This window comes from Kryptolebias marmoratus, linkage group LG8, assembly GCF_001649575.2.
Source record: "Kryptolebias marmoratus isolate JLee-2015 linkage group LG8, ASM164957v2, whole genome shotgun sequence".
NCBI classification, from domain to species: Eukaryota; Metazoa; Chordata; class Actinopteri; order Cyprinodontiformes; family Rivulidae; genus Kryptolebias; species Kryptolebias marmoratus.
In genome coordinates, this window is record NC_051437.1 from 8,625,734 (window position 1) to 8,645,272 (window position 19,539).

Consider the following 19,539-nt stretch of genomic DNA (forward strand, 5'->3'; position numbering starts at 1 on the left):
AGAGTCTTAGAAAGTATGGAAAGGAATACAATGTAGTTTTTAGTATTTTCCAGGTCTGGAAAAGTATGAAAAAATAAAACCGTGCATGGATTTTTTTTTTCCTTCCAGATGTTGTTCCCTATTGTATTTTCAAAAAAAAAAAAAAAGAAAAGAAAATCCACATTTTTATAAAATGCTTTTGACACTAATTAGATGAACAGAGTCGTCGTCATCATTTTCCTTCATTTCTCACATCAGACCACAAGTTTAAGATTTTAGCCATCAGCTCTTCTTGTTTTTTTGGTCTGAGAACTCATTTGTTGCTCATATATCTAAACAGGTTTAATGTCGGGGGTAATACAGTTAGATGCTCTCTAATGACGGTGTTTGCAGCCCCTCCATATGTTGACATATAGAGTTTCTTATGGTGTCACTTTACTCAGTGTACATCTGTATGACTACAGATCACCAATATACTAATGCTTTCAGTCACAAGCCAAACCCTAAAACATGTTTTGTTTTTTACCATAAATAAGGCGAGTTTTAACCTATATTACATTACAAAATTACATTATTTTGTATTAAAACTTGAACCTTAAACTAATTATGAAAGCTGAGTGTTTCCTGCTGTCTGTTGTTTGTGTAGATTTTTTAAATGCAGAGATAATAAAACATTTCTAATACTTTATATGTTTAAATATAAAAATTAGCGGAAGAAATAAGCATAAAAAACTGCATATGAAAAAGTGAGGACCATGTTTCCTCTGTGAAGCATCTCCTCTTCTTCTACCATCAGTCTGTAAACATCTAAGAACTGAAGAGAGCAGCTGCTGGAGGTCTTAGAGGGAATGTTGTCCCCTTCTGGTCTGATGGAGGATTTTAGCTGTTCAACAGTCCTGGGTCTTCGCTGGATTTTTGTTTCATGATGCATCAAATGTTTTTAATCAGTGAGAGGTCTGCAGGCAGGTCAGTTCAGCTCCTGGACTCGTCTATATGAAGACATGTTGCTGGAATGGATGTAGTTTGTTGTTTTATGTTGTTAAATCTCTTTTTACACCCAGTCTTCTTACTGCCAATCAACCTAATTAACAGCAAAATGCTCCTCCAGATGTTTCTTAGTCACATCACTTACTTTTACCGTCTTTTGTTGCCCTTATCTTTTTGAGATGTGCTGCTGCCATCAAATTCAAAATTACATTTCATTTTTTATACAAAAAAATGAGCATTTTCTTAGCTGCAACATTTAACATGTTTGCTATATTCTATTGTGAATAACATATGGGTTTGTGAGATTTGCAAACCATTGCATTTTATTTTACATTTTAGACAACATCCTGACAGGAGCAGGGTGGTAGTTTCAAGCTAAAACAGGTTCAGTTCTCCAATATTTTACATTCAACACACATTTTTGGTAACAGAACCTGTTTCCCCTTTTAAATATGTCAGGAATCTGTTGGACAGAACTACCCAGCTGTCAATAGGATGGTGCAGCTTCATTAATATTAAGTGATGCTCCATATTTAGAGGGATACATCACCAGGTCATAATTCCAACAGTAATCTAGATTAATATCTTCTCTGTCACATAATGTTCCAGATTTAAGTGTCTGATCACTGATGATACTTCTCTGCCATGACTGCATTTTAAACACATTATTTTCTGCCATGTTGAAGCAAAATGAGTTCTTTCGAACTGAATTCCTGTACGTGAATGTAAAAACGAGCCTCCCTGAATGCAGGAGCCCCTCAGTTTGACATCATCAGAGGAGTTCTGCAGCTCTCTGGGTCCAAATCAAATTTGTGTTCTCCAGAACCGCTGATTGATCCGCGGCGGTGACTCCCCGCCCCCCTCGCCTATCCCGGGCCTCCTCCCCGCCTCCTTTCCCCTCCCTTCCCCTCCCTCCCTCCCTCACACACAGGCAGGAACACAGACCGACAGGCTCCTCGACCCCCTCCCCCTCCTCCCCCCGGCTTCCATCATTTTCCCATCTCTTACTCCCTTCCCTACAACAAACATGGCCGCGAAATCCGACGGTGCTCTCGTCTCTCCACGAAACGAAGCCCCACCCGAGTGTCCCGCCCGGCCGGAGCCGCGGCCCCCCCAGCCCCGAGCCGGCGAGCAGCGGTACAGCCTGCGGGACTTCTGCTGGACGCTGTGCGCCCTCCTGGTCTTCTTCTCGGACGGGGCCTCAGACCTGTGGCTGGCCGCCGACTACTACCTACGGAGGGAGTACTGGTGTTTTGCGCTGACTCTGGTCTTTGTGATCGTCCCGTCCGTGGTGGTGCAGGTGCTCAGCTTCCGATGGTTCGCCTTCGACTTCTCGGAGACCGTGGAGAGCGGCACGGCGGCGGCCGCGGTGGTGGCGGCGGCGTCCGGAGCGGAGGAGGGCGATTTCAGCACCAAGGACAGCGGCGAGTGGGGCGCTGGCCGGGCCGCCGGGGTGCTGCCGGGGCCGGCCGCCGGGGGAGGAGTCCGGGGCTGCTGCAGAGCCTTCATGTGGTTCTTTCAAGCCGTCATTCACATCTTCCAGCTGGCACAGGTCTGGAGGTGAGTCCGACAACTCGTCGTGATCTGACAAGTCAGGGAACACACATACTGCACATACTGTGTATTCTGGTGTGTGTGTGTGTGTGTGTCCAGGTCCACTCCCTGCAGTTATGAAACCCAATCACTCAATGAGAACCAGGCCAAAAAAAAAAAAAAAAAAGAAATACCAGCATGTCTTTCTGTTTCTGTGTTGTTTGACCCACTCCCCTGCTTGGGGTGGATTAGACTCCACCCTGTCCCTCCAACCCCCTCACTGGCTTCTAGGTCAGTCATCTCTTGGAAAAATATCCCCACCAGTCATGGAAAATAACAATGAATGAATCCATTTTGGCAAGGAGCCCTGTCTTTAGCAGATAAACAAACATAAATGAAGGAGCTGCTTTCTTTTCGCTGACACGCTTCTCTGTCTGCCGTTCTTATTTGTGTTGTCGGTTTTTATTCAGGTTTTAAATCTTTTTCCTGAAGTTATATTCAAACCCAAACACACGCACAGCAGGACACTTTAGCGTACAGTTTGGTGTTGTTCTCACATGGATATCAGTAGGTCTGTAGGTCAACTACTCAGTCATTGATGGTGAGTCAAACTCGGAGCCCTCTGATCCGTTTTGACAGGTTTGAACTGCTGCCAGCTGAGAGAGGAGGCATTCAGCTGAGTTGCTGTGGGAGTGGGGCGGGTAGACAGTACATCTGCTCAAAGAAAGGTTTTATCTTCCAGACGCTTTGGAGTGTTACTCAAAGTTAAATTAAAAGTTGGATTTACCTGTAGAACAAGACAATGTGTCTCTTTGTGGCCTTTGTCCTCCTTCCTCCCGAGACAGCTCTATGGATAATATTGATCTCCTACTTCCGCCTGGAGACGGAGTGTGTGTGCGAGTGTGTTCGGGAGCACATTAAAACGTTGTGGCAGACAGCACAGAATTACCGGTAATGCCATTAAAGCTGTTGTGTACGCCCCGCTCGTTGGTGCTGCTCTCACACCAGCGTGTCTGCACATTAAGAGGATTACAGCTGTGTGTTTTACCCTGAGCTGTTAACTCAGCAGTGATCTGTCACTGATACACACTCAGTCAGGTGAAGCGGGATCGGTGCAGGCCGGCCACCTGAGCTGGACGTCCTCTCACACAGTGAGATGAGATATGGGCTGGTGTCACGGACAGAGTGAGGATGAAACCATGGGCGTCCTCCTGTGAGTCTTTGACCCTCATTACGGCACACATGTACTGTTTTCTTGCTTTCTTTCTTTTTTCTTCTTCTTCTTTGCATTATCCCCAAGGAGGGCTTTGTGTGGAGGGAACCAGAACAAACAGAAGGTTACACAATCTCCCTTGTGGTTCAGTGAGCTCATTCACGTGAGACTCTTCTGACCTTCCTCCTCAAGACAATTACAGAGGCACTTATTGCTCCAGTCCTCCCTTATTTTCCAAACATCGCCTTTCGTAATGAATGATTTACATTCTGATATAAAATGAATGAAGGAATGCATATCGCCCGCTACCTTTCATGCCAGAGTTTCCTACTAATATTATTTATGATAAGAGGGAACAGAGTTATAACCATTTTGGTCAAACCTTGTAAATGACGTTATGCAAATATGTGAGAGTTGACGAGATCTGTTAGCAGACAGAGTACGTGCTGAAGATGATTATCAGCTCCAACAACATCAAACTTTAGCTCAATATTTATAAACTTGACTAAGTTTTTGGCTAAGGTTGGTTAGCCGTGGCGGCCATCTTATATTGGGTTGACTTCAAAAGTTAATGAGCTGTAGATGTGTACCCAATACATACTTTCTAGGAATTTCATTAAAATCTGTCCAGTGGTTCATGAGATATTTCGCTAACAGACAGACAAACGGATTCATGCGCGCACACAGACAGGCTTTCACCATACTGTACACACTGTATGCGTGCATTATAAATAGTTTACTACAAGAGAATGACAGCATTACTTTCGGAGTTCCTAATATTTTTCTGTTTCTGCCGCCTTGCTGCTCGTTGTGTTTGAAGAAATGAGGCTGCAGACGAGTTTCACATACTCCGCTTTGATGTCTGCTGTAAAATTATAACCACAGAGCTGCTCAGTTCAGTTTCAGTCTAATCTAAATCCCAAAAGAGCAAGTAACCATCAGGAAGTGACAGCTCCCAGAATTTGAAAAAAAAAATCGTCTTTGATGTTCAGAAGTTTCTGCAGCACAAGACTGAAAGTTTCTTCCTGCTTTATTCTCACCTGTCTTATGAAAAGTGTCTGAATCTGTCTCTCAGGTATGTCCACGCCTTGTATTTGGGGGTGCAGAGTCGCTGGCACGGCGACCCCGAGCGCCGCCACTTCTACTGGCGCATGATGTTTGAGAACGCAGACATCAGCATGCTGCGGCTACTCGAGTCCTTCCTGAAGAGCGCCCCTCAGCTGGTGCTGCAGCTCAGCATCATGATCCACACCAGCCAGGTGCTGCCCCTCCAGGGTGAGTGTCCCACAGCGACCACACCCACCGTCAGCAAGTCAAAAAATGTCAGGTATTCTGGAGTCCATGCCGTGCTACTCTCCTCAAACAGGAATCCTTCTGAGATGAGGAAATGGAGGGTTTTTATGATAAATGATGGAACAATTACTTTAAATTTTAGAAATTTGCTTTTAGCACTTTCCAGGTCTGAATAAGTATGGAAAACCCTCCCAGTTTCCAGACTTCATTTCCTGTTCCAATTTCTGAAAGATAAAAATCTAATTTTCTCAGAATAAAGTGCTGAAACAGTGAGGATTTTCTTTTTTATTCCAAAAGATGTACATAGATGTAGTTCTAATTTCCCTTCTTAAACAGTTTGGTAGCTAAGTTTAAAATGTGCTATAATCATGGACAACATTCTTCCCCGGAGGAGCGTTTTGACTCATATAAAGCAACTCAAACATTGGCACAGTTTTCCACCTGCTTCTGTCATGAACTTCACATCGTCTGCAAAAATACACAATAAAAGAGATTACTTTCTTTTATATGACAACATCAAACATTTGTTGCATTTTTCTAAAATGTCGAAATCTTTAATGAACAACATTTTGAGTAGATATGTCAGAAGTCCCTTTCACAATTTTCTTTTTTGTTTTTCATCTTTAAAAAGGTTAGCATAGTTGCTAAATAGTCTCCTAGCATACTGAGCATAGTTCCTGTGAACTAACACCTATAAAAGTTCATTTGGACATCAGTTCTTGGAAAAAAGATGCAATATTTAGTCTTTTTACAACATATCATCCTTTATCCGCGTATGTAAACTCAATCTTAGACCGTAACAATGTGGCAAACAAACATTAAGGTCTATTTTAGCTGGAAAATGCTGTTTTTGTGAGCTGTTAAAAAGGCCCCGATGACTCAGGGCGTGCTTCTCGCTTTCCGGCCTTGTTTCGCCTGTGTGGGCTCTGTAAATGCGGACCATATGCTTTATGTTGCGCAATGTTTGCAACTTGACATCCACAAGTTTAGCCCTAAAGCATTTTCTGATTTTTCTGCACTGCTTAATAGAAGCAGTTTCACAACTTCAACCTTCTGTTGTTTTGCAGAAGACTTGAATTGTTTGATTGCGACCATAAATCCGTCACAAAAACAGGCAAACATGTATGTACTGTTTTTTAGGCGTGTCCTTCTGTGTGTGCATCTTTTGTGCCTCGTGTATTGTGTAATTTAAATTAAATGTTTATACTTCTATGTCAAAAATGGTCTGAAACTAAACAGAAAGCTCAAAATTTGAGGAAAAGTCTGGAACTTTGAAAAGGACATTTTGCTTTTTCAAAAAACAAAAAATAAATCTAACTTCTCTTCCTCCCTCCTTTTCTCTATGTCCACAGGGCTTTCAGCTTCTGCCTCACTGATCTCCCTCGCCTGGATGATCTCCTCCTATCAGAAAGTCCTGAGAGACTCTCGGGACGATAAGCTACCCATGACCTACAAAGCCGTCATAGTTCAGATTCTGTGGCACTTGTTCACCATCGGAGCTCGCACGCTGGCCTTCGCCCTGTTCGCCTCCGTGTTCCAGCTCTACTTTGGCATCTTCATCGTGGCCCACTGGTGCATCATGACCTTTTGGATTATTCAAGGCGAGACGGACTTCTGCATGTCCAAGTGGGAGGAGATCATCTACAACATGATGGTGGGCATCGTGTATGTTTTCTGCTGGTTCTCTGTCAGAGAGGGGCGCACTCGCTACAGGATGCTCATCTACAGCCTGACGGTGTTTGTTGAGAACGTGGCGCTCACCACCGCCTGGTACGTGTACCGCGGCTCCTCTGAGCACCACGGCCACTCGGACTTCTACGCTGTCATCCTGGTGTGTGTGGTGGCCACCAGCTACGCCCTGGGCACCTTCTTCATGTTTGTGTACTACTGCCTGCTGCACCCTGACGGTGCAGTCTCAGGGTGGGGTTACATAGTGGAGAAGGAGGTACCTATGGAGGCCCTGGCCTCCCCAGCGTCCAGCCTCCCTCCTGATCTGGTAAGCAGCCCTCCCAGGACCCTCCAGAGAACTAAAGGCACGGACAGGGAGCTGGATGGAGACGTGTTTAAGGTGCGGCCTCCGAGGGGAGCTAAGCCCCCAGTGCCTGACCTCAAACCCAGGACAGAGGGGCCTGTCATCCGGATAGATTTACCCAGGAAGAAATACCCGGCGTGGGACGCTCACTTCATCGACCGCCGGCTGCGTAAAACCATCCTGGTGCTGGAGAGTGCTGCCCCAGTTACACCAAGGATTCAGTACCGCTGCCTGAGCACAGCCAAAGAAGTGATGGAGTACGAAACCACCGTGTAATGAGCTGAACGTGTGCACACAGCTCGGCGCTGCGCAGACACCCTGCCTCGAAACCGGCGGGAGGACGGTTGTCACTGCGCAGCGTGTTTCCGCTCGCTCTTATCTGAGCTGTCAGGTGCTGCGCACAGACAGGCAGAGGGATGGGCGGAGCTTTGTGTCTTTATGTTCTACAGAGGAAAAGAAGAATCCCGTGACGTTGTGTAATGATGGTCCATACTTTGGTTTCTGTATTAATTCTCAGGTCATGATGTGGCACAGAAGGTGAACCTCGAAGCACAGGCATGCAGGGATGTGGAGCTGTTATCAATCAGAGGCAGAAAGTCCTCCTCAGTGAGGGTGCAGCACATCCTCTGCAGGTGGTTGACAACAGAGACGAGCCTTCAATACGCATGGTTATTTATGGCAGCTAGAACTCCACCAAGTGAGGAGGTGAGACGGTTACGAGTGTTAATTCTGCAAACAATCCGCAAACAAACACAACACAGGGAGTTATGTTCATGTTTATAATTTACCGCAGCTTTCTGGCCTCATTAAAGGAGTCTGAAGGTGTTGCTTTAAATCTAAAGGCGAGTTTAAAAGCAGCGTTTAGGTTGAATGTAAAAACTGTGGCTGATGTGATGGTCTGTAACGAGGCTTTTCAGGCATTTTTCACGCTGTTAGTGAGATTTCCAACATTCCTTTGATACTTTTTATTAAGTTCGGCTGAAATGAAAAGAAACTGGTGTGTGTTTACAAGCGGTCTGCAAATTCTGGGACACATCATTACATAATAAACAAAAGCACCTTCCTCCAGAATGCTGAAAATTGGCAACACTAAATGAGACTTTCATCACATTTACAGGATGGGTTCGGATAGGACTCCCTACAGTTTCGTGCTCTCTTCACGTTCAGCAGCAAAAGCAACAAAGCAGAGATTGTTTTCCTTGTAAATGACTGTACAATGAAGAGGACGTTTAAGCGGGACAGCACTGTTTGTTGTCGGACTGTGTGCATCTGAAAAATGTAGTGAGAAAAACGGAGAAGTCACCGACTCTGGACTCGCAGCAACAAAGCTTTGATATTATTGGTGGTGTAGGCATGGGGTACTTTGGATAAACACTATAAAGATCTGTTGTTTTCTTTTCATTTTTCCCAAAGTTTCTACATTTTTCTCTTTTTTTACATGCTCAGCTGACAAAAAGACTCAGCCACTCCACTGGTTTTATTTGGGACTGATTATTTATAGTTTATTGTCTTAGCATCTTTTTTTTTTTCACCATAATTAATGACAAACTAAAGCTTTTTTTAATCATTATTTATTTATTTATTTTGCAGAGCTTTTTAGATCCTTATTAGAGGCTTTTTTGGACCAGTGAAACAGAACCTTACCATGTTCTTTAATTAAAATCGTCTTTATTTAGCATAGACAAGGGACATTTCTGAAATGTGTGTTTGCGTGTCTGTGCGTGTGTGAACTCGCATACGAAGGTGGGTTAGGGGTCGGGAAAGGGGGTGGGGGTGGGGTGAATTTAAAACTGTCATTCTGATATGACAGTTTTCTTGTAAATGCTATCCATTTTGTTTTTCCCAGATAACACTTAAAGTGATCCCTACAGCGCCTAGCTGCACCATCGTCATCCTTCTTGCAGTTTAAAAAAAAAAAAAAGAAGCCATTGAGGCTTTGGTTATGGTGCTAACTGTGTGAGTCCATCATGTAACAACCGGAGAGCGTACCATAAATGAGCTGGTTTGGTGCTGGACTCGGGTGGGGGCTGGACTTGGGTGGGGCTGTACCACAAACACAAAGCTAGAATCAAAAAGCCTTAAACCGGATATACCAGACTGTTGCTGTTCAGATCAAGGATACTGTCCGTCAACAAGACGTAGAAGACAATTTCATTATGTTATTGTTGGTAAAATAAAAAGCAATGTGTTTACCTGAGCTTTGTTGTTACTGACTGATTTGAAAACAAAAACAGATAGATTTATTATTCATCAGTTAGTTGGTTTTAAGAAGACAAAGGCTCTGTTAAGACTGAGATTTATTCCCATCCCTGCAGGAGATTAACAGATTACAGTCGTTGGATTTGTCACCTTCATCTACACTCACAGAAGCACAAACACCAATTTACTGCCACTGATGCTGAGTGCATTAAAATTCTAAGGTTTTGATGCTTTTCAACAGGAAATTAAAAAAAATTCACAGCTCCTTTTAGGTCTGGTACAAGCATTTATTAAGGCTTTATGCTTACATAAAAATCTTGGACAAACTGTCCCATTAACTCCTATAAACGTAAAACACGAGACGCTCATCTTTTATCTTAAAACCACAGGCTGAAATAGATTCTTACTCCCACAACCTTTTTAGTGCATACAGTTGTGGTCTGCATACACTCATCTTAGGCATCCATGTCTTTATTTATTTTAAGCTTTTAATGATTTATTTGAACTGTGCTTCTCCCCCAGTGGATTTAGTGAGGACTGTCTCTAGTACACACATGGTCAAAGTTATAGGCTCAGATATATACATACATTCCCCTAAATCGTTTAATAAGTGGTGCTGAAGGTTTTAAGGATGTCTTTTAACTTGAAAAGGGCGATTAACTTCTCATTTGTCACAACAATTGACTGCAGCTGGTTTCTCTTTACCAGCATAAAAAAGGATTAGCTTAAGAGTACTCATTACGTTGATCAATACTCATCTGTCAGCCTCAGATTAAAAGACATTAGTTCAGATGTTCAGGAACAACTCAAGAACCACAGAGGCTCAAACCTGCCATGAAGTGGAAGCTGCTGGAACACCAGAGGCTCTGAAGCCAGTTTTACATCAACGTGCTGACCAAGAGAGAAGTTCCTGGTCCAAAAACACCTTCAGATTGACTGATATCTGCAGCTGCCCTCATGGACAAACCAAGTATCTTCTGGAGAATTGTTTTATGGTCAGACAAGTCACAGATTGAGCTATTTGGCCACAACAACAAGAGGTAAGAAGCGGCAGGCTGGAGTAATACCTCCAGGTTCTTTAACTTCACCTCAGACCATAGATGGTTGAAACTCAGACACAACTGGGTGAACCAACAGGACAACGATCCCAGACACATCAGAACTGGTTTCTGATTGGATGAATCAGCTGACATTAATCTTCTGAAGTGGCCTTCACAAAGCCCCAAACACAACCCAGTTTGAAAATGTGTGGATTTTACTTAAAAACCAGCTCTGTGCCAGGAAACTAAACAATTTATAATAACTCTACCAACTCTGCCAAGAAGAGTGGTCAAACATAAGCGAGAAGAAACATGCCAGAAGATTACTGATGTATAAAACAAATGAATGAACGAGGTATGACTTGCTGAGAGACATTTATCCAAATATTGACTGAGGTGTACAGCTATATTTGACTCACTGAAGTTGAATGTTGTATAATCAGTATACCCTGAAATAGAACAGTTCAAGTAACAATGCACGGCTTGAAAATAATTTAACATCCATGCCTATAAATAATGCAAACTTCTGACTGTAACTGTACACAAATTAAACATCATAATGTTCCTTCACCCAGTGTGTGTTTATGGTTTTCTCTTGAGTAGCGAGAGAAAGGCTTCCACAGACATTAGTCTGATTTTAGCTCAAAATATTCTCTTCAAAACTGCAAGTGAAGGTTTTTTTTAACTTGTCACTTGTGACAAATCCACATGTGACCATCAGTCTTCTTCTGCTTAAAGTTCAAGAGTTTTAAATTCTTCACACACTGAATATTTGAGGCTTATTTTTCAGTCTGTCTCTTTCAAGTTTGCTGTCACAGGTGTGGGTGTGTGGTTACCTTGGTGACCATGGTCACTGCAGCAGTTTTAACATTTCTTTTTTTATAATTGATTCTCTTTATTTCATTCTAGTTCATACATTAAAATGTAGACACAGTAGCTGCACTGGCAAGCCTTCAAAATTTCGTCATAAGTGTTCTAGGTATAGTAGTATTTGTAGTAAGACTTCTATCATCACTAGGACTCCTCCCACTGTATCCCAAGAACCAATCAAATACGAGCAGTGACGACATTTGTTTGAGTAGCAAATCACCGGCGCAGACTTCCAAGTTATGGGCGGGCGTAAAGATCTTTACAGCCAATCAGCATCAGTGTGCAGTGGGCGGGGCAAACTAAGACACCGGTGTTAGTTGTTTCGACAGCGCTCAGACTAGAATGGCGACCGCTCTGTGCGGTTTGCAATCCAGCGGCAGTGACAGTAAACCAGCGAGTACTCCTCGAGAGCCGCGAAGGAAAGCGAAAGACTCCCAGAGGCGACAGGCCGCTCTGCTGTTCCTCAATAATATCTCTCTCGACGGACGACCCCTGTGTCAGCTCAGCGTTGGGAATGACGACCCGAAAGCCGCCGAGGAGCCCCGGCTCGGGGACAGCTCAGCGTCGGAGCAGCCCAGCGAGGGACCCGTCGGCCAGCAGGTGACCGGCAGCGGCTCTTCCTCCAGCTTCCCCGGCGTCTTCAGTCCGCTCCGGCCCGCAGCGGTCGGCGGCGGAGACGTTACCGCGGCGGGCTCCATCGGCCCCAACGAGGTGTTTTTAGAGAGCGGCGGCGCGGGGGAGGCGCTCACCCCGGACACCCCTCTGTCTCCCGTCCCAGCCGGACACCAGCCGTGCTCGCGGGCCAAGTCGACGCCCGCCGCCCTCAGCCCGGTCCCGGCCGGAACCCCTCTGGACTCCCGGCCCAGGTGAGCTCATTGTCGGTCGATGTGGGCCTTGAAACAGGCCACTGACTTCCGTGTGAAAAGGTGGCACCAGAGGAACCCACTTCCGTTTTCACTTTCCAGTATTTTCTGTATCCCCTTCCCTAAACCCATAATAACATGTTATATAGTTTAGGAGGATTATTCCTGTTTCTTCTTCTCTGTGTAATTAGACATTACCTTGAAATTATGGGTCACATTTACTCTGTGGGGTGATGTTTGTTTGAAAACACTGGTAATGAATGAACCATAAACTAGGAGTGCTGTGTTTGACTCCCTCTCACTGACAAACCTGTAATGTAAAAGTATTAAAGTGATCACAGAATTATCTCCACACTAAATTTCTCACTAAAGACGTCTTTCTGCGCAGGCTGAGGAACATCTCTGGTTCTCCTGGACCCAAAGTGCCAAAGAAAGTCCACTTCATAAAGAGCATGAGGCAGTATGATACCAGGGGATGCAGGTGAGTGTCCAAGCACAAGTTTTCGAACGTATTTAAATATCTCTGCAGGGGGACGAGGAGCGGCGGAACTAAAACAAAGGCTGTTTCATACCGGAGAAACAATGGCTCCTGTTGGAGCTGTCATAAGCTGCTTACCTTTGGCTGAAAGGCTGCAGAGGAGTAACAGGAACACACAGCTGCTGCGTGCTGATTGCTACAGTGAATTTAATCACTTTGGATGCTTAGCAAACGCCAAAAGAGGTGCAGTGAGGAAATCTAACACCATATTGCACCAGCGGTAAGGTTATCTGGACGCTTAAGTAACACACTGCTGGCAGCTTATTGACCATGTGGGTGTTATAAAAGTATTTCTTGGTATTTTGTACCGTAAAATATTCTAACCCTGCACTTTGACATGAACACACTGCTCCCTGATTGCTGTTCGTTTCTCCATTCTCCATTCGTCTTCAGTTCTACCGACATCCGGCACTGTTCATGATCATTTCCACTCATTTGTGAAAGCGTGTGTTTTCTGCTGGTGCGTGCGAAGCAATCCTTAGCCGTCTCCCAGGTTTGACTTTCTGTTTTTGTTTGTTCCTGGGTGGAGGCCAGCCTGTCTAGATTATGTAACCGAAGGTAATAAACACTTCGAGCAGATGTCAGCTCTGCAGTGTGAGGCCTGAGAACCTTCCCTGTGCCACGGAGGTCCGGCTCAGGTGTTGATTCGTAAAGTGTTTGCGGCAGAGGCTGCAGATGTGTTTATTGTTTTGGCGGGGAGCTGAAAGCCCTCGCCGTTTGTGCAGGCTTACTGGTCGCGTCATTGTTGCGGCAAACCGGTTTTTCCACCTTCCTGTGTGTGTGTGTGCACCGAAGCTCTAGTTGGTGTTTAGACGTTTTAACGTGTTTTTAGCCTAGTCAGCATTAGTTTGTGTATTACCAAGACATTTGAGTCACAGAGTTGCGTAGGATTCACACGAAAGGGTTTCATTTTTACTTTATGAAGTCAACTAAAATGAGCAGAACGGTACCTCAAAGCTACAATAAGCAAAACGGTAGCTAAAATGAACAAGACAGCAGCTAAAAGGCGCACAGGAGGACAATGTTTTTGAAGGATCTTGATGTATTTCTATGGGGAAAAGTTTTATAAATACAGTTAAATATTTCAAAAAGACTAAAAGTTACAAATAGTAATAGTCATAGTGCATATTCCAGATTGAGCTGAACATTTTGGTATATGGAAAGCTAAAATAGTCCAAAGTGTGTGGAAGTAGTTTGATTGCAAAAAACACACGAAAGAAACTATAAACAAGAAAACTGAATCAGAATTGATTCATTAAAACGCAACATTTAGGACTGTTTTGTACCAGCATATTATTACTTGGTAATGACTTTCTGAATATGTCAACCTTTCTTTTTGTTGAAGTCCATCGCCAGAAAACGTCTGTCCCTTTATTCCTTAGCTTTGTGACTTGACTGTGATGGTAATAAGTGGGAGTAGCTGGATCTCGTCCGACCGTCCCTTCTCGTGTTCTGGGTTTTTGGACGGTTGTTTTCCGCCGCGTAGCTCCATTAGAACAACGCTGTGGCTGATTTGTCTGCCGCTGTGCTGTGTGGAGTCGCAGTGAGTGCTGTTGCTGCTCGTAGACTGACACGCCATCTGTTTTGTCTGCCTGTACTTGCTGTGTCCTGCAGGATCATGCTGATTTGTGCCAAGCGGTCACTATATGCTGCTTTCTCAGTGCTGCCCTATGGAGAGAGTGCTCACCTCAGGTACAACGAAAGCACCACCCCAAGCAGTTAGCACTCACCCCTCATTGTTATGTTTTTCATCCTCGCCCCGTGTGATCCACGCCGTTCTCGGAAAAGAGCTGTGTGTTCGCTGCGACCGCTGGGAGTGACGCGTGTCTCTTTGTGAACAGTGACCCGAAGCTGGACGCTCAGAGACAAAGACTGTCCTCTGTGGTGGTTCCTGATCTGCTTCCTGCCCTGGAAGGTGTGGAGCTGGGCGCCTTTGGGAAGGTTAGTCTTGTATTTATAACAGAAACACCTCCTTTATTTCCAGGTAAATACTCCCGTTACTGACTGTCTCCCTCCCCTGTAGACGGTGTCCTACGCTCAGTTCCTCTACCCGACCAATGCGCTGGTGAGGCAGAAGAGCGGCAGCTTGCCGGAGAGCGGCGCGGCTCAGACCCCTCAGTCTCGTTTCCGTGGCAGCGGGCAGAGAGGCTTCGCCACGGCTCGCCTGAACAACAGCGTCGCGCAGGACCCATGTGAGTCTCTGAACGTCAGCACAAACCTGCCGCCGCTTTACTAGAAAGGATTCAGAGACGCGTCTGGTACGTGTTTCAGATGTGGAGGAGGCGGCAGACTACGACCCGAACCTGCTCAGTGACCCCCAGTGGCCCTGTGGGAGACACAAGAGGGTTCTGATATTTGCGTCATACGTGGTGAGCAGAACAGCACCATTTTCTTAATGGTCGGATCACTTTATTATGTTAATGTGCAAACTTTAAATAACAAGTTCCACGTTCTCTAATACTGAGAGCAACAGTTACTTCGGACTCCAGGGACTTGATCAGATCACCTTAAATCTCTTCATTGGCACTTTCAGATTTTTTTAGCTACACTAAATTTAATTTTTGCCCATTGATCTAAATCACATCAGTTTAATCACATTTCTTCAGACATGCTTCTCCAATGGCTTTCTGGTCGCCCAAATTAGATTTTAAAGAGTAAACAGATCTAAATCTCCTGCAGCCTAAACCCAGCCCAAGGGTAACTACATACAGCTGCTGAATTTTTATAATTTTTGCTTTTAAACTGATTTCCTGGGTTGTAGAAAGCTGGTTTTCCCAGGTGGACTTCTCCACAGAACTCCTGTTTTCTTTATTACATAAATGGAGCTCCAGGCTTTTTGTCAGCTCTTTACAAACAACAAAGACATCAGAGCTAACGAAGACACAGTTAATTATTTAGTTAATTTGTTTAGTTAACAGTTAATTTTATCTCTTGAGTCTCACTGGTGCTCGTTTATTAAAGTACTTGAAAACATTAGAAACAACTCTTAGTCTCTGCTCAGACTGTCTGGAAAATAAACAGGAATCAATAATTTGTCCTACAAGTTTTCTATTACATTTTATAAAGCCGTGTTATAAATATTTTGTGTTCCTAAAAATATCCTGGATTTGATGGATTGTTCAGAAACCTTGAAGACGCACAAAGTCCTCCAGGCATCTGATACGTCCCTGAACAGCTGATTGATAAATGCAGACAGCTGTCCTCTGTCGTAGGGAAGCTGTGATCTTCCAACAGATGCTCTGCTGAAGTCGGGCCTGATGCTGTGTCTTCTGTGAGAGCAGCTAAACGCTGCATGAATACAGGAACGCTGAAGGAGTGGGTATCACCGCTTTCTGCCAGTTCTAGATCCTCTAATGTGGAGAAACGTCAGAGTTGCAGCGCTTTGTGAGCTCTCACCCTCAGATTACGTGCTGGGGGGTGACTCTCAGCTACGACCACATCAAACTTTAGCTCCGCACCTGTGAAACCCACTGAATTGTCGCCATTTTTGTGTTTTCTAAGGCCTGTTGGCTGTGGAGGCCATCTTGAATTGGGTTAAACATTAACATGCACATCCATTGATTATTTTTCTCAGAGTTTTAATAAAATCCATCACCGATATTTCGCTAACAGACGTGTACGTAAACTCTGTCTGATTTGTGTGTGCGTGCGTGTGTCATAAAGGAGGACAAGGGTTGTTTCATTTGACTTGTAAATTTGTCTCACTCAGCTTTTCGAGTAAAGCAGTCCACCAGCTCTGAACAACCTCCAGTCATGCTGGAGTGAATCCCTCTATTGTGCCGCGTTCACGTGATTGTTATGGCTTCTTACTGCGTCACAAGGCTGTAATCTCTAGCTGTGTGTGTGAGAGAGAATCAACACCTTCCAAGCCCAACCATAAACCCGTCCCTGTATGCTCATGCCGCTGTCGACTGGTTCCGTGTTGACCTGCTGCTGTGTTCTCCTGCAGACGACCGTTATTGAATACGTGAAGCCGTCTGACCTGAAGAAGGACATGAACGAGACTTTCAGGGAGAAGTTTCCCCACATCAAGCTGACACTGAGCAAGATAAGAAGGTTCTCACGTCTCTTTTGATTCTTGGAGTGTTTTTGAAGGGCTGAGCCTTGGGTGCTCATACACACACACACACACACACACCTCGCTCTTTGGAAAGCGATGACTAATGGCTGTTCTCCTCTCCCCTAGCCTGAAGCGGGAGATGAGGGCCGTGAGCGAGGAGTGCAGTCTGCAGCCCGTCACCGTAGCGATGGCTTTTGTTTACTTTGAGAAGCTGGTGCTTCAGGGTCGTCTCAACAAGCAGAACAGGAAACTTGTGGCGGCGGCGTGCGTGCTACTAGCGGCGAAGATCAGCAGCGATCTGCGGAAGCCAGAAGTCAAGCAGCTCATTGATGTGAGTACCTCTGATCTCAGTACCAAAGACCCCTGGTTCTTTTCAAACGTCTCGCCTTTGCAGAACGGTAACCACAGTGGGAAAATCTGACAAGCTGCATCTGAGTTACATTTCCAAACCAAACATCGTTTCAGTAGCTCGCTTCTCTTTGGGAACTCACGTTCTTTGAAATATTTTACAAGTTAAGGCTCTGTAAGGAAGAGCTACCTTCAGAACTGGCTTTTGCTGGTTAAGAAATCTTAATAACTCCGACTTCGATCAGCTGCTTCTCTTATTCAGCTGCAAGAAAACAAATCATGCATGCGTGTTCTTTTAAAATAGTTAATATTTGAAAGGGGAGAACCAGCTGACAAAAGGGAAAGGTTAAAATCTTTTCAAAGCCAATCTAGGGATTGTAAATCACAAAGAAACGGTTTGACTAAAGCCCTCAGACCTTCCCAGCTGTCCCGGTTGCTCGTGATAAATTACCTTGTAAAGAAAGTCTTCATACGTCCAAAGGTGAGCTTTCCGTTCGCCTCACCTCAGCCTCCTCTGCTCCCGTCATGTCACTAATAACCCTTACTAAGTCAACAACAGCGGGCTCTCAGCACAACTGTGAGTCCATACAGGTGTGACAATAAACCTCAGAAACCTTTAGTCATGGCCTTTGATTCACGTGGGAGTTCTTTGTGTCAAAGCTGAAGTGCTACAGTCCATTGTCTTCGGTGTAAGTACCTCCATGATGAGTGTAGTGTTAGTGAGGTGTGTGAATGTTGAGTCACAGTTCTGGTAAACGCTCAGGAAGTCCGCAATGCCTGTCTTACAAATCTGCAAGCAGCAGGATGCAGTTCAGAGAGCCCTGTGCTTTCTGCCATTAAACTTTAAAACGATAAGACTCCGGTCTTGGTGGCACCTGGAGTTGCCATGGTAACAGCAGCTGCAGTATGGTTCAAGTGCTGCTTGAAATGGAGCGAAACACGACCAGAGTTAATTCTGTTTTCTGTTACCACGGTGACAGCAGATAGTCTTGATTTGCCCGTTGTTTGTAAATGACTGTGGTGTTCATCCTTATGTTCCTCCAGCTCATTAGTTTCACTGAATACATTAACTGCACTTTCTGACAGTTTGTGGACTCTTTATCACGTCATCCGTTTTCTTTTCTCCCTCCTGATGAGCAGAAGCTGGAGGAGCGTTTTCGTATAAACAGACGGGAGCTGATTCCTCTAGAGGTCTCTGTGCTGGTTGCCCTGGAGATGGGACTCTACCTACCTGAGTGCAAGGTCATGCCACACTACCGCAGACTGGTGCAGCAGGGCTAGACCTGATGAAGCAGACTGGAGCACTTGGTCAGACCTGAAGAAGCAGACTGGTGCAGCAGGTCAGACCGGAAGAAGCAGCCTTGAGCAGCAGGTCGGACCTGATGAGCTGCAGTGGAAAGTAGCGGATCAATCAGTTTATAAGCTGTGGTGTTTTAAAACAAATAATTCTGGTTCCGTTTATTTTCACTGTAAATGAAACACTAGTTTACATTCTTCGTCGGGTACTGTGGACCTGGTGTGTATGTGTGTGTGTGTGTGTGAGGTTCTGATGAGCTCTGTTAGAGGTGTTCAATCAGCACATTAACTGTGCTTCTATTTTTGGTTTTTGTCTGTTCTGTTTTAATTCACCTTAGTGTTACTAACTTCTATTTAAAGGAAATGTACTCTGTGATTTGTGCATTTCTAGAGAAAAATCATTATTACCTGCACCTTTTTTGCTTTTACTATTTAAAGTATTTATTTTAGCAGATAAAGTCACTGTAGATTTTGTAAAAGCCTTTTGAACACACTGTGATGAAGCGTTTTTTTAGCCATCTGAATGAGATATGACTGTGGATTGTGAGTAAAAGTTTTCTTAGAGAAGGAAATGACCCTTAATTTATGTTTGTCTCAACAGAATTGAACCAAATCGACATATTTATCTGACTTACAGCTCAGACTCCTGTGGCAGCTCTGACTTTAGTATGTTGTGTTCACAGGTGTATTATTTAGTGGGTTTTTTTTGTCATTACCCAGGGATAAGTTTTGAGAAATGCACTGTTATGTATTATTCTTTAGTCTTGTTGCGTTTCAGTTCTCAGGAATTTTATGTTAAGTAGCTCCTAACGTCCAGCTCAAAGAACCCGTCACTGTGGCTTTTGTCACAGTGTTTCTGATTAGTTGGACATCTGATTTTATTTCTCCGACTCTCGTTCACAAACGGATGTGCGTGTTGCTCTGTGCCGACAGCAGCAGCTTTTCAGATTTACTGGAAAAGTGCCTGAAACCACGGCGACGGCGGAAAGATTAATAATCCAGTCGGAGGTGACATTTCAGTGTTGGCATTTCTTCAGACGTTCTTGTCTGACAGATAATTACCTCCTTTTTTTACCTGGTTGTGATTCAGTTCGTGTCTGATGTGGTGGAAAACGTTTAAGATTAAAAACAACCAAATGACAGGTCTGTGTAAATGTACGTCTGTGTCAGAGTGGTGTACATTAATGTGGTCTCGCTGTTCTGTGAAAATAAAGTTTTTGACATATTTTAAGAAATAAATGAGAGGCTTTTGTTGTTTATGAGCAGTAAAAATCTAAAGCGGATTAAA

The 19,539-nt window shown here is 44.4% G+C and overlaps 2 protein-coding genes across 3 annotated transcripts; both read left to right on the forward strand.

Annotated features, from left to right (window-relative positions):
* Positions 1–1,922: 1,922 nt before the first annotated feature.
* Positions 1,923–9,234, forward strand: xkr5l (XK related 5-like). The gene is made up of 3 exons (XM_017409395.3): positions 1,923–2,526; positions 4,788–4,987; positions 6,358–9,234. Exons 1-3 carry the CDS (start codon positions 1,994–1,996, stop codon positions 7,311–7,313), a joined length of 1,689 nt encoding a protein of 562 aa, XP_017264884.1. The 5' UTR covers positions 1,923–1,993; the 3' UTR covers positions 7,314–9,234.
* A 2,228-nt stretch (positions 9,235–11,462) lies between these two features.
* LOC108231906 (CDK5 and ABL1 enzyme substrate 2) lies at positions 11,463–19,490 on the forward strand. 2 transcript variants are annotated; one of them, XM_017409319.3, is made up of 9 exons: positions 11,463–12,012; positions 12,398–12,490; positions 14,162–14,239; positions 14,389–14,488; positions 14,571–14,739; positions 14,819–14,916; positions 16,497–16,603; positions 16,734–16,938; positions 18,096–19,490. In XM_017409319.3, the coding sequence occupies exons 1-9, from the start codon at positions 11,489–11,491 to the stop codon at positions 18,234–18,236; spliced, it is 1,515 nt and encodes a 504-aa protein (XP_017264808.1). In that variant the 5' UTR covers positions 11,463–11,488; the 3' UTR covers positions 18,237–19,490. The 2 variants fall into 2 exon arrangements, with proteins under 2 accessions (XP_017264808.1, XP_024860249.1); XM_025004481.2 differs by lacking the exon at positions 14,162–14,239.
* Positions 19,491–19,539: the final 49 nt, after the last annotated feature.